The following is a 15,816-nucleotide window of genomic DNA, read 5'->3' on the forward strand; positions in this document are numbered from 1 at the left end:
GTGATCATGCACTCCTATAATTCAGTGCAGAACTAAAATCAAATGCAGTTTTAGGCATCAAAATTCTCAAGAGCATTTTCTCTAACAAATTATGAAAAAAATTGAGCCAGTCAATCCTTTGTCACTTTTGATGTTTCCAAGACATTTATAAAACAAGCTTTCTACTTTTTTAGGAAGTTAAAGGTCTTGATAAGTTCAACTTCTTTTTTTGACACTGAAACAGACATTCAAGGTCAAAATAGAACTGCACATTTTTTGTCAGCAAGTGTAGACAAACTTCAGTTTTACATAATGGAGAGACAACTCTAACCATACTACTTCTCTTTGATCTTGATTTAAGTCAGATAATTGAAAATAAATTCAATGTAACAGTTTCCAAGAAATTTGTTGCCAAAAGTCAATAATTAACAAGAAAAATAGTTACAAATACAGGTGTTTAATCAGCCAAAATAGGCTAATTGTGAAATAGAAGAGTATTGTATTGCACCAAATGACAGAACTACAAGCCAAAGATCAATCATGATAAGCACAACTCTTCACTAAAAACCGCCAAGGAAAACAGTTTTAGTGGTGTTGAAGATATCATTACAATTCCAATAGAAAAAGGCAGGAATTCAATTTGAAATGTTTTTATTTTGTCTAGCAACGTGAATGTCAACGATAAATTCATTAAAGTTTTTGATGAGAAGCCAGTAGAGCAGAACGAAGACAGATTTAAAATCAACTCGCAAGCTAATCAAAACACAAGTCAATACGGACTGTTTATCACTTCTAGACGACCTCACTATTTTCTACCTAATAGAATTTGTCAATCAAAGAAAACGATTTTGGCAGTAATTCAGCTAGTCTAGTTTTATATTGACTGTCCATCAAATTCCATCTTTTTTAGACTCCAGCGACTTTAAGGAACTTCTCATTGTTGTGGACGAACTATTTCATTGAAAGAAATCATTTGCTTTTTACTTTCATTTTATTTTTGGAACCAGAGGTTATTAAGAACATGCTGTCAAATTTTGTATAACATGACAAATTACCAATGCCAAATATCCTGACAACATTCTTCTGGAATTTGAAACTTTCTTCAGTTCCTTTACAGTCATTTGTCTTGAAGAACATTTTTGAATTCCAGAATAGTACTTGATGCAGAAAAAGAGAGTGTTAGTGCCAACCTCAATTACAGAATGGTATGTCCTATATTGAAACAGAAGTGGTCTGGAATCAAAGATGTCTGCACCTACTCATTAGAATAACTATTAAAACTGGCCATCGTTGAAAATCATTTGAACAATGTTGTAAATGTTAAGTGATTTTTGTCGTCTGGTACAATGAAATGGCTGTGTTTGGTTGGGTTAGAGAACATTCCACTAGGTTTCTGGTACTATTTGTTTATACCAAGTCTAGGTGATAGGTAAAATAGTGTTTATTGTAAACCAACGATTCTGCATTGTATCACAGATGAATTTTAACCTTTGCAAATTTCTACTTGACTCTTCAAAATTACAATTTAAACAAAATTAATTTTCTTATTAAAGTTTGAAATTCAGATTCTGCAAACATTTACACCAGAAAATTGATTTTAATCACGTTTGTTTACATGTTTAAGAATTTGGCACTTGCAATTAGAATCAAATCTGTATCATTCACTACAGATGGTATCTTCATATTCCATAATATAAAGAATTCTGTGTCCAGATTCCCTGGCCAAATTTGACTTCCAATTTCACTTCAGATATGAAGTACAAGTCTAGAATTATTAATCATTAAAGTTATAAACAGATCCATCGCCAGGAATGAATTTTAACTTTTAATTTGAAGAATTAAAGGCCAAAAGAACTCCTTTTTGACTATTTTGCGCTGCCAAAAACATTGAAATCAATATCATTTTGAATTTGTACAAAGACACTGTAAATGAATCAATCTGAACTGAAGAAGGTTTTGCTGGGGCTTAATTCTCGCTGCTGGGGCCCAGCCACCACGGACCCCACATTAACGACGAGGCTGGTTATAAATCAACAAATTCATCTTCAAGCAAAGCCGCACTGCAATAGATTCTCACTTACAGGAAGCTAGAAACCAAGACTATTCCTTTGCAATTGATGCAGCCATAAATAGTGATTTGTTGCCAATTTCCATTGCCAAAAAATAAAAAAAACTGGCTTTTCTACAGTTATCAGACATCACTGGCAAATAAGGTTAAATTAACAACCCTGCTAGAACCTACTCTGGTAATTGTGTTGTCTGTATAAGTCAACACATATCTCATGTTTGATTCATGCCCTAAACAAAACCTTAGGCTCTTAGACTCAAAGAGTTCTTATCTATCCTGTGCTTGATTACCTCATACAGTGTTTAATGAAATAATATAGACTCAAATTTCTATCTTTATTTAACTATAAATTATAGAAAATTCTATTTAATCTGATATATGTAGATAAATATTACAGAAATACTTGTTAAAGTATGATTTATTTGTCTGTTAGCTCTTGTCTTCCTTTCATCTCTATTTTCATTCAAACTGAGAATAAAACTTGCTGATTGTGTAATAGAAACTTTATGTTTGTACATTGGAAACTTGATGATTGGATGTAAGAAATTTGTTGATTGTACTTTTAGAGTACTGGAAGCTTGCTAATTATGTGTTGGAAACTTGCTGATTATGTGTTGGAAACTTGCTGATTATGTGTTGGAAACTTGCTGATTGTGTGTTGGAAACTTGCTGATTATGTGTTGGAAACTTGCTGATTATGTGTTGGAAACTTACTGATTATGTGTTGGAAACTTGCTGATTATGTGTAACTGATTATCTGTTAGAATCTTGCTGATTGCATGATAGAATCTTTCTAATTGTGGATTCAAATTTGCTAATTGTGTGATGCAAACTTGCTGATTGTATGCTGGGAACTTGATGATGTTAATAAATGTTAATTAAAAACTTGCTGATGATTGCATATTGGAAACTTGCTGATGATTGTACATTGGAAACTTATTGGTTGTATGATGGAAACCTGTAAGCTTTACACTGGAAACTGGATACCAAGGGAAAAATGATCTACAGGATTATCTTGGGAGCAAAAAGAACAGAAAAAAGGTGTGCTAGAATGTAGGAGAACAACAATGCGACAAACTTGTACTGATTTCAACTCTCAAGTTTAACTGATTGTACAATAAAAAAAAGTTGTTATAAGATATAAGATATTATATATAGGTCTAATAATATCTTATTATTACACTTCTAATATTACTACACTGTTTTCTTACTCGCTTAGTTATAAAAAATTTGATGTTTTTGGAAGACATTCTATCTGAATATGGCATGTCATGATGATCATCATTTCTACAATATCATCTATTCAGAACTTCATCTTAAACTTTGACTGCAATAGGCAACATTCTTGTATCACAGAAATTTGTATTCTAGAAAATACAGCCAATGAGTGGCCGTGACAGAAAGTCTGTAAAGAATAAACCATTGTATCTATAGGCCAACTGTCTTTCTGTCAAGGTCTCTGATTGGCTGCATACAATCCAATCAAATTGCTGTATTCGTGATACAAGACTAATGCAGTCAAGGTTTACTTTGATGTCACACTCAACTGACCTATATGTGGTCATTATAGGCCTGCATCTGCATTGTTTGCTCCAAAAGAATATCTAAAATTTGAAAACATTACAGAGAGTCTTCTGCATTATGGTTAAATGATACAAAAATGCTTTGTTACCACGCCATCATGTGTTATAATTTGGATAGACCTTTCTGTCCAAACCTAACATCACATGTCCACGATGACAAAATCTCTTGATATAATGACATTATCAATATTAGGTTTGTTTTTCTACAAGACAGTTAATAACTTTAACATGTTTATCTAATGAAATATTAGTAAGTTTTAACACACTTGATGTTATTCTTAAACATTTTACAAGACATGCAGGTGTTGAACTACATATTTTTTTGGACATGGTTGCATGTGTTGAATAGAGAGAGACAAGTGAAATAAAATAAGTATCACAATCTATATTATACTGTTCCACATATTTTGACAGGCAATCATATGCACCAGACCTCATGTTATAAACATTGCTATCAATAGCGTCCAAACAAATTGACGTCCATGTAAGGACCAAATTTTCTCACAGTTGTCTGAGAACTCAAGATTGTTTGTTGATGCAGCCAATGTATTAGCACTCTCTACTTCCTAAGTCTTCTTGCATGCTGCAAATGCCATTCTTTGAAAATGAAAATGAATTCTGGTTCCTCTGGTTCTCTGATGTTTGGCAACGGGTTACCATGCTCAGCCTTCCCGGGAATACAGTGTAAGTACATGTCATTGACCATGGTTTGGAAATGTAGGCACTGATCACATGAAAGTCCTTCTCTACAGATATTGTTGCTAAGGCAAAAGGTGATGAACAAGTGTGTACTAAACAGTTTCAGTCTAGTGTAAAGAAGACTAATAGAATCAACCTAGACTCAACTTAACAATACTAAAACTGATCTGGATATCTCTCAAGAGACTTGCTCTTACCAAATTTGGAAAAGACACAAATCAACCAGACTATAAAGTTTATCATACCATGAATGCCTCATCAGACTTAAACAATCCATATTTTACCGCCAAAAACCCAAGCAGAAGATTAGTTACAAGTCAGCCATTTTGATAGATGACTTTTATTACACCCAAAAGATCCATTAAATATTTTCTTACTGCAAAAATATTATGTTGGTAATTTTGTGGGCTATTTTAGCACCAACTTTGATTTGATTCTTAGTACTACAGGGAATTACTTCATTCTTTGACCAATCTGTGACATATTTTTTAACTTAATTGACACACATTCTTAGTTCCATTGGGAGTAGACTTGCTGGTTAAATTTCCAGACAAAAGGTTAATGTTAAGTGACAGGTGCAATATACAATGGTAAAGAACATACCAAATCAGGCTCGAAGCTGTAGGGTGGAAAAAGAATGGATTGCACTGCTGAAAAAATTCTGACAACCAACGATTTCCAGACATCATGTCTAAATACATGCCTGAGCAAAATAAATTATTTCTACCTATAAACCAAAATCAATGACACCAAGGCAAAGATAAGAAGAGTGACAGGAAAAGCTACATTTTTCTTTTTATATGAGGAATTAAAGTATATCTATCATAAGTATTTCATAATGAAAAGTGGAATCAGGAGTAAGCATAGCCTGTCTGAACTGTCATCTGCTTAATATACACAACAAATAGTGACTTGATTGATGAAACTATTTCTTTTTTCAATTCTGAATTATTTTTTTTAAATAAAGTCCTTGTGAACATCAACAAATTAGTTTTTTACAGTCATTATATCCTCTTCATCCTTTCAAAATAGACAAAAACCTTAAACAATAGAATGATACTCCATTACACAAACTACAGTGATAAAGTGAAGAGAGATGCAATTCACCTTCACAAAACCTGCTACTGTTTCTGTCAACATTGTAAGAAGCTCATTAATAACTCTAGGTTTAAACTGGTAGTCTAACCAGATATAGCATAGTAATAATTTTATCAGAAAGTATACCATGTCATGCTTACAATGTTAATATCTAGATGGTACTACATTCTCTATCAACAGATACAGATAACTACATAGCTCCTGTCTTCCATCTAGTATTTCACTTCTGCTACAAGTCAAAACTCACCAAAAACAAGAGAACAAATTGCAGACGGACTCATTAATTTGCAGAAGATTTAACATTAATCTTGCTGATACACTGACATGCCAGCCATTCTTAGAACATGGATAAGATCAAACTAAGGTTTGTTTGCATAATTTTCACATTTTCACTCCAAATTAATGAATTTCTTTGAACTGAAATTAGACAAAACAAGAAAGATAATGATGAAAATGTCTGTTTAAATTACGTGAGTGAAAAGTGAGAAAAACAAAGGGTTTCAAATACAAGTTATAATTGCAGAACATTTGTTAGAAACTTTCACTTTAGTGTTCCGTGTATTTAACCCTAAACTGTCTCTTCTGCTAATTTTAGACTGTTTAAAGTGAACAGAACCCAGATTAACACAAATTTTGTTTATTCAAATTAAAGAACATAAAACTTATAAGTCCTGTGCCAGTGTTTCGTAACTTTGTCATTAGTACAAAGTTACAACTTTTACTCCCTAAACATATTGTTAAAAAGATTTCAGGGTTCATAGTCTACAATAAAAGGTACAAAAATAAAAATAGCCAGTGCCAGATTTTCAAATTGGATTTGTGTATCCATGTCAAGGACCTGATAACTGTATTTGAAAATGCCTTCATGGTGAATCCTTCTTTTCAATAGTGAACTGGTGACCTTTAAACCCGCATGACCTTAATTCTGAATATCTGCACAATCTGATTGCATAATGCATCAGAATTCCAAAGATGAAGCATTTTCTATCAACTGATCTGTGGTGTGGCTATGACCTTTGCTTTCTGCATTTTTGGACAGCCTTGTACAGTGTCCATAGATAGAACTGAGCTCCTGCTTGTTTGATAAAAAATCTTTAAAGAGTACCATCAGAACCACCATTACATAAAACTTTTATTTAGGTGCAGCTGACATAGTTTTTTTATATTTATGTTATTATAACAATTACTTGAAATACATGATGTATTTAAATAAAACAAATTCTAAACAGCTAATTTTTAAATTTTACACATGCTGGTTTAAATATTCCAATTTCAACAAATTTCACAAATCCATGTGTCAAAAATTATCAAAATAAACTTCAAATTTGCCAAAAGATAATTTTAACATTGGCCAGACAACAACACTGGGAGGCAACCATTAACAGAAATTAGAAAAAATTCCAGATTTTCTAGAAGTAATTTTTTTAACTGAGCATTTAGACCCCTAAGGTAGTACAATTATTGAAACAAGCTGCCATTTTTACATAAAAAAAAATTGAAAACATGGCCTGTCAAACATTCTCTAAGGTTTTGCCAAAATTGAATATTTACTGAAAATTTCATCTGTACGAGAGCTAAAGACAATTCAAGGTCATACAACAATGAATGAATCAGAAAATACATATTATTGATAAAATTATATGTTTTGTGTTAACCAATCAAAATTTTTAACTTTGTTCCGTCTACGTATCTGTTTTAATTTCAACCCGCCAGTGAGATTAACTTTGTTAAATTTGCGAAAGAGGATCAAGTAGATACATGGATTTAAATAACATATTCTGAAATATTTTCACTTTTTTTTCGTTTTTGAAAATGAAAATTTCGCATACTGCCCCTTTAAGTAATTTTGAATTACTAACTGACTTTTGTGCATGTGAACACAAATTTTAAGCCAGGATCTTCTTATATTCACCAATTACACTAAATGGTACTTGAATAAAAAAAACTCAAATGACATAAAACTGATATAAAAGTTCTAATTGTAATATAAATGATAAAAACCTTATGCACAATGCACTAAAGCCAAACTTTGATAAAAGAAAAGAGGAAATTAACATTTAAAGATGGCCCAGAGGTTTGTATGGAAGATTGAATATAATGATAACAGAAGTTATTTCCAGGTGTTAAATTTCTCATAATTTTAAATGTCCTATTCTCACACTAATTAACAGACTTTAATTATGAGGGTTTAGAAGAAATGTCCCTGCCCGTGATTTAATTGCTAATTTTAACTGTGCACAGTGTAATGTACAGATTTCATATCAATTTGAATCTTTTGCAGAAATAAATTGACTGCAATTTAACATCACGCTCTTTTGCATCTAAATGGTATAATGAAGATGGCCACCACCATGCAGTGAGCCATTAGCCTACTCTTCTTTGATTTCTAACTGTCGAGAGGTCTTTAACAATCACAGCCTGTAGCACACAGGGCCTCATTTTATTGTCACATTCAAATAACTAGATGCTTTTTCAGTGTCTCCGACCTGCATTATCTCGACCTATGCCAGGATTCAATTTACCCTGTTTCTGCAGGTTAGAAAGGAATAGTGTCTAACTCACTGAGCCCCTCTGGCTCCCTACTTTCCCTGAGAGTTCAGCATATCTAGAGATGATGACAAAAATGTTTTGACACAAATTTTTCTTTAATGTGCCGGCACAGGAACGGTCTTGGTCGGAGAGTAATGTCGCCCACTAGAGTCTTGTCAAGATTTCCACCAACCAGCACGTGCATACCAGGAAACCAAAATCATCAGTCCATCGTTTTTTACCATATTGTCCATATTCACGTTCGAAGCATGCAATTGAAAGGAAAACGCATCTTAGTGGATGAAGACAGTCTGTTTTGCAGACGATAAAACTATCAATGACAATTATCAAACTTGTTTGATATTATAAATCTTGTCGGGGAAGCAATAATCTTGTCTTGCACACACGAGATTTTACTTAAGACTCTAAATGGCGACAAAAAACTTTGACCAAGACCGCTCGTGTGCCTGCACCTTTATTAATTTTTCTGTAAATTTATTTTATAAATTTTCACTAATTAAAAAGACGATTTGATATTACAGGATAAAAATACCATTATTAAACCAAAGTTGTCATTTATGCACGTTTTATTGAAAACATGTGCATTATTACAAAACAGTTGCAGCTGAGTGGAGAAAAACAAATACAATTGTAACATGCAATGCACATGCAGATATTGAAATAAACAGCAGACTATGGTATTGAGTTAGAATTAGATATTAATGTGACCATGGAGTGCCATTAAATTCTGGTATTTATTTTGTTTTTAACTATAACTATTCTCCTAAGATTACATTTAATGGATGAAATAAAAAAAATGGCCATGAAACCAGCAGATTAATCTTTCAAAAATTTAGATTCAGGTCCAAATTCTAACAATTAAGCAAGATTTTTGCAATCTCTCTTGAACAATGCAACTTTTGAAAAAACATCTGTGCTCTTAGGGTTTATCTTATTTAAAATTGATGTTTTTCCATCTTGTTTCTTCTCAAAAACAACATCATCTGGGCAATGCGAACAACATATTGCTGAAACATTGGCAGCAACTAATGAACTTTTCACATGAGACAGTATATCAATCATAAGTGAGACAGTATTTCATAATAAAAAGTGGTATCAGGTGTCTAGAAGAGTAAGCATATATTATATTATTATGTCTATATGCTAATGTTTCAAAATGTTGCTTATTCCAAGAGTTATTAACTCTTGTGTCAAAAATGTTTTTAAAAGTTAGATGTGAATCAGCCAAGCCAAAAGTATATACCTGTACCAAGGAAAATCTAGAGAAGGTACATGGTAGCAGATGTTAATATTATGATATATGGATAATATTATTAGTATGGTAAGTTATATCATTTACCTACATCAATTCTCATTATCTACCTTTCAATACCTGTGGTTACTACTTATTACTTATAATCTTTATTAATTACATATGTATAGTACCGTCTACCAAAATATATCATAGTACTACAAGCATAGTACATAAAGGAAATCAAAGAAGTTCATTATACCAAGGTTCCTTACTCTACCAATGCCTTTTAAATGAATAATAAGAGGTTACCTAGCCTTTGTATGTATCAGAGACAATTAGTGCGTTTCCGATAGTTTGGATGCTATTTTCAATAATGAATGATATTAAAACCAACATTTCTGGGGTTACAGCAACCACAATATGTCTTAGATAGGAAACTGGAAAGGTACAAATAGAAGTTTACTCAATATACAAGCAGAAAATCCTCCGTTGGTGCTTTTTTGATTTTTGATTGAAGACATGGACATTCTCAGCACCAAGACTTCCTTTGGTGCCTAGATGGAGGACATTTTAGATAAGCAGCATAACATTTAAATTGATCAGAATATTTTCACAAAACCACTAAAATTATCAGAGGTCTAAGAATAAAATATGTGTTTTTTTCATTTAATTTAATGTTCCAATTTATCAGAATGACAAAAATCTAATGTCTTCCAGAAATTACAATTCATTTTTGGAAAAAGGTTGTAGACACTATACATTTATTACAACTTAAATAATTGCTTCTTATAAACCACCAATATTTCATGTAGAAATCCCACCAAATGACATCCATATAACTTTGAAAGACATCATTAATATCATCAATTTAGAATGTCGAGTTCTTAACTTGGTGAGCATACAGAAGTTCAGTAACATCAAATATGTCATTTTTCAGTGGATTAAAGAATCCTTCATAGTTATTGAGCCAGGAGCCAATTAATAATATATGCCTGAAAAGAACCTTTAGGTAATAGGACCTTAAAAATGCCAACGTTTGTGCCTGTGTTTCAGACAGCTGCCTGAAAACATTGTTATACCCTTCGTCAATGTTAAGAACCAAAAATGTTTTACTTGTTTTTGTTAAAGACAATGTTTTAATTAACATTTGTTATAACAATTGGTCTGACCCAATGAAATGTTGATTATGCTTTCAGTTACGCAATATCTGCAGACATATTGAGAAGACAAATTGTTTGAACTGCCAGACATGGATATCTCAGACCTTTTTAATTAGCATCTTAGAATTGTGGTACATTTCTCAAAATGGCCTATTGAACAGTGTGTTTACTAACATGACAAGTCATTTATCAAAATACATCAAGATTTGGCTAGAAACTTGATTACCACTAGCCTTAGTCTACCTCTCTCTTCATTCATTGTATTGAACCTTCTACTCTAGCTCATATTTATCATTCTTTCTTTATCTATTTATCTTTGACTTCCATTCCTGATATTCTTCTACAAATGAGATTTACCAAGACAGATTGACTACATGACATTATTCGACCAGTTATCATATAAAAGGCAGTATGGTGCCAGGATATCCTGCTATTGGCACATATTCCATGTTGAAGAAGAATGACTTTTTATTGAAGTAATCTAACCATTAAGATAATTTTTCAAAGATGGACAGTTATTTTCAGTCTTTGTCACATTTTACGTGCTTTACCTGAATCGGTTCAAAACATGATGTTTCAGTCTAATTTTTAAAAATCTAAAAGAAATTCCAGAAATCACGGGGCACCAAGAGATTATACTTTTTAAGAAACTTGGCAAATATACACAAACATAAAAACAGTAGGTTCATTGTCTGAAACTCTGTTCCATACTTGATTACAAAGCTGAAGTCCATCTGTGCCAACAAATACAGACATAACTGGCACCATACTGAGAACCTGTGGCATTGTTCATTTCAAGCCAGAAAAGGATGTTTTTTTAACAATTCCTCACCCTCCTGATGGAAGCCAAAGAATTTTTCCACTACAAAGATGTCTAGTGGGAGATGATGGACACCACAAACCAGACTATGTTTTCTTTATATAATTATACAGGACTAAAAACCAACATAGTTCTCATTAAGGTTAAAATAACAACACCAACATTACTTGGTTTTCATTTCATTTCAAAACAAAATGGCGGAAGTGTTGGTCCTGATCTTGAAGATTTCTATGTTTTTACATGTTTATGTTCTTTATTTCTGAACTATTTGTTTTTGTTGAAATTTTTAACATGCCTTTTCAAATAAATGTGTGGTACCACATGCGTTGAGCTTGTGACCATTTTACAATATGTACTGTAGCCATAATAGAATCGCTATGGTGACCATAGACCTACCAGCCATTGTCAGCTGCTGAAATTTGACTGCAGATCAAATGCTTAAGCAGAGCAGACTTGACTTGACTTAGTTGGCATAAACAAAATATATCTTAAGAACATGCAATGATCGAATACTGCTTGTTTTGAAAGAAAGCCTGTTAAAAGTTTTATCATTGTATGTACACAAAACATAAATCATTCAATCTTATCAAAGTCAAACTGAACCAATGATTTAATATTCAGAGCGGATTTTCAAATTCTCATAAATTTCTAAAGGATTTCCTATCTTAACAACTGGTTTTGACTCTTCACGTTCTCAAGTCTCAATAAATCCTTATATACATTCTTTGTCAAGTCAAATTCAATGACGGTACAACTGATAACTGCCCTGCCTTGTTTTTATATTTTTTAATCTCTCTTAGTCATAAATTAGTCCAGATTTAATTCCACCATCTTTAGGCAGGTTGGCCTTTTGATCTTTCTTTCACCACTGTCTGAAGCCTAGCAACCAAATACTGTAGTTAACTACAGGTGGCAGTTTTACAGCACTTTGACTTTAAAACTTTATCACACAATATATGATTCAGGACTTTCCATTCTGATTACAAATAACATTGCCTTACTTAAAACATACTATGCTGCCTTTTACAAAAACTTTTGCATTGGTTGTATAAGTTAACAGAATGAGATGTGTAATGTAAGTGAATGATGTAAACTTTAAGGTTGTTTTTGCGCTGTAGTTATTTGTTTTAAAGGGACAAGTGTGCCTTTTTGGGGGGTTGAATATATTAAAATAGTCTTCAGAGTTACTAGATATGTATGAAAATCACATAATTCCTTTAAAAATACTTCAAACTAGGAATTTTAGGAATATATGTATTTTCTATATACAGAGTATCTTAAATTGACGAGTCCTCATTTTAACATCATTTTAACATTCAAAAGCGGATAATTCTGAACACACATGGCTTTTAGGCTCAAATTTCAACGGTGAGCTGTGATCACTTATACTGATTTGCTCAGCTAAAAAATTCCATATTCTGAGAAAAAAGTATGATTGGTAAAAATGGCCTACCTGTCCCTTTAAGGGATTTTTGGCTTTGTATATGTACTGTAGTATGCATAAATTTAAATATGCTTTAAAAAGTTTAGCATATTGTATTTAATTATGATTATTTTTGTGTTAAAAGACACATTCACATAATCCATGACTCGTTCTTGAACCAATATAATTGTATATATATCATTTACTTAAAACATGATTATCTATGAGAATATATGTATTATTGAAATAAAATAGTACCAAATTCCAAAAACTTTTTGCAATGGTGAAAACTGCAAAAGGGTTGCAGTAATGTTATCTGACATCTGCATGAAAAAAATTGAAATTGGTACATTATTCTGTAAAGTATTAATGAATGGAGTTATTGTACATGGTGCTTTACTGTGTCTTCAATTATAAAATTTTACTCAGGTAAAAAGATTAACAAAGAACACTATAGGGCCATAAAAATGTGGAAGAGTCATGCCATGTGTTTACTACAAGTATTGGCCTTTATCTCAATATAAACAAAAACTCACCTAAATTTATTATTGTACCATAAAATAGCTGGTGGAGGATTTCCAGTAATCTGGCATTTTAAAATAATATCAGCTCCAAGTTTGATATCTTCTCGTTTGGGTCTGCGTAATTCCACGGTGGCATTCTCTTCAATCCCTGAAAAATATTATATATTTAAAACGTTATATTCACTCATATCAAACAATGGTATTATTCATTCAGTTTTTATTCCTTGCCACTTTAATGGCTCATCTGGTTGCCAATAAAACCCACTGGGATTCGTTGCAGATCAGCTTTTTTATGTTTTAAACCTTTTTTAATCACTCCTATGTTTACATGGTATGAGACTGATAATTTTATAATCGGTTTTTATGACATAAGCTTTGTTATAAATATCAGTTGATAGCTTCCTAATCTTCTCCTATGATATTCTATGAATATTTCTTTCAAAAATGTTTAAACATTTGTGGTACTGCAATTTTACGATTATAATTTTTAATCACAAAGAATTTGCTACTAATTTGAAATATGAACTTGTTTAATTTTTATTAAAATTTATTGACTTAAGATATTTTAACAGTTTTTTTTTTGATTGACGAAAATTTCATTTTTCTTAAAATCTGAAAATTGTGACTTTTATGGCGATGATGTCATATCCATTTTTAATGATGCTAATTTTTTTCAAATTATTCAATGCCATTAAATTTTCCTGACATTAATGGAACTTGCTGCAGAAATTGCAATTTCTTGTTTGTTAGCTATTTAATGTCTCTTAATTTCCATGTTAGGCAGATATCAAATATGTTACTATGATTCACGATTTTATAGAATCATATCGATTTCAATTTGTCAACTTCTTCATTTTCAGATTGCAAAAGCAATGCGTACTTGGACCCCATGTGTGTGATTATATGAACCATTTATATAATGTATTGTGTGCAAATGTATGCATATGTAAATATTGTAAATGCATACTTATGTTATCTTTATGTACATGTGTCAAAATGTATGAATGTATGAATGTGGTAAATGCATACTAATGTTATCTTTATGTACATGTAAGTGTGAAAATGTATGCATATATGAATATTGTAGATGCATACTTTTGTTATCTTTATGTAAATGTAAATGTGATAATGTATGCATATATGAATATTGTAAATGAATACTTATGTTATCTTTATGTACATGTAAGTGTGAAAATGTATGCATATGTGAATAATGTAAATGCATACTTACGTTATCTTTTTTGTACATGTAAGTATGAATGTGTGAAAGTGGTAACATACATGTAAAGTTTGTGAGAATAAGGTACATATACATGTATGCAAGTGCTCACCTGGTACATGAAAGTGTGAATATGGTACTTATTTGTTGTATGTATGATTGTACAGATTTGTCATGTATGAACATGTATGAACGTATAAAGATTGCATGCATAGTTTGCAGGTTTGAAATTTTATCATTAAAATTGCAAATTACAAATGCCTCTAACCAATTGTTTTGGTTCCTCTAAATAAAAATTCTTGAAATTCTACAGATAAAAGATAATATTTATATTCAGGTTTTATCTCCTGGCAGATTTACCTTTAGTTTATGATCCAGCAAGATGTAAAATGTCTTAAACATTGGTGGTCTAAACTTAAGACTTGGAAATTAATGTTGCATACTAGAGATTTTATGATTTAGTTTATGGAGAATGGCTAGTCATATTAATTGTGAAATGGGTATTGTGAAGAAACTTTCAGGGCTCCCAGAACAGAAGTACTGATGGTTGAAATTATGTTTTCAAGCAATTGTATAGGGTGGTTTTAGGATGACAAGAATGTTTTCCAACATACTTTGGTCACCATAACTGCATATTATTCTTAATAATGTAAAGGATTTTTGATATGAATATTACTTATGGCCCTTGTTTCTTAACTCTTAACCACTGAACGTAAATAAAACATCATATACCCTAAACTCCTAAAAGCGATTGACTTAACGTCGTGTGACATCTGCTTTACTGGCTGCTCGGGTGTATTTGCATACTTCTGTATATGCTGCGAGAGTTGAAAGGCTTAACAAATATTACAAAAACCATTCTTGAAATCGTTTTATTTCTGAATTCAAAATTCCACACAAAAATATAATTTTTTAAGAAACAAGGGTCCTATAATTGCAGTGATACCAAGATGTCAGGTATACTAAAACTATGTATTTCATTCGAATAACATTGGTGGTCTATTTAAAGACATTTCAAACTATCCCAAGGGTTTTACATAAAGCTAAACCTTGTTAGAGTTCTAAAGGCTAACAATTGCACGAGGATTCCACTACGCAAGCTATTGTTAAATATTTACAAAAAACTTTCAGAACATTTTTGATTCCCCATAAAATAAATATTGGATCAAGATATGATAGTCAATAGGGAATCAAATCAAAGAGTAAAATAAATACATCTCATGTGTAGAAGCATATTCACAAAACAATTCCATTCTTAAAGACATATCAATACATGTTCCCTGATGGTGGTGCCATCATTTTCTGATTATAAGCTCTTGGATATGGAACTGATACTTTTACATGAAAGACGTACATACAATATTTTTGCCATCATACAGATATGCAAACAACAGAATTAAAAAAACAACCTGATTGTTATTGTGGTTTTCCTGTTTTTAATTTCCAAAATATTCCATAT

At 31.7% G+C, this 15,816-nt stretch overlaps 1 protein-coding gene across 1 annotated transcript in view; it reads right to left on the reverse strand.

Moving 5' to 3' along the window:
• The window catches only part of LOTGIDRAFT_71201 (hypothetical protein), a gene marked incomplete at both ends in the record, with an annotated part of 56,052 nt that extends 42,810 nt beyond the window's left edge, over window positions 1–13,242 (reverse strand). Inside the window, one exon of the mRNA XM_009066563.1 lies at window positions 13,151–13,242. Within this exon, the coding sequence (XP_009064811.1) occupies window positions 13,151–13,242 (92 nt within the window). The remainder of the gene's footprint in view (window positions 1–13,150) is intronic.
• Between the last annotated feature and the right edge of the window lie 2,574 nt (window positions 13,243–15,816).

The sequence above is a fragment of the Lottia gigantea genome (genome assembly GCF_000327385.1).
Source record: "Lottia gigantea unplaced genomic scaffold LOTGIsca_78, whole genome shotgun sequence".
NCBI classification, from domain to species: Eukaryota; Metazoa; Mollusca; class Gastropoda; family Lottiidae; genus Lottia; species Lottia gigantea.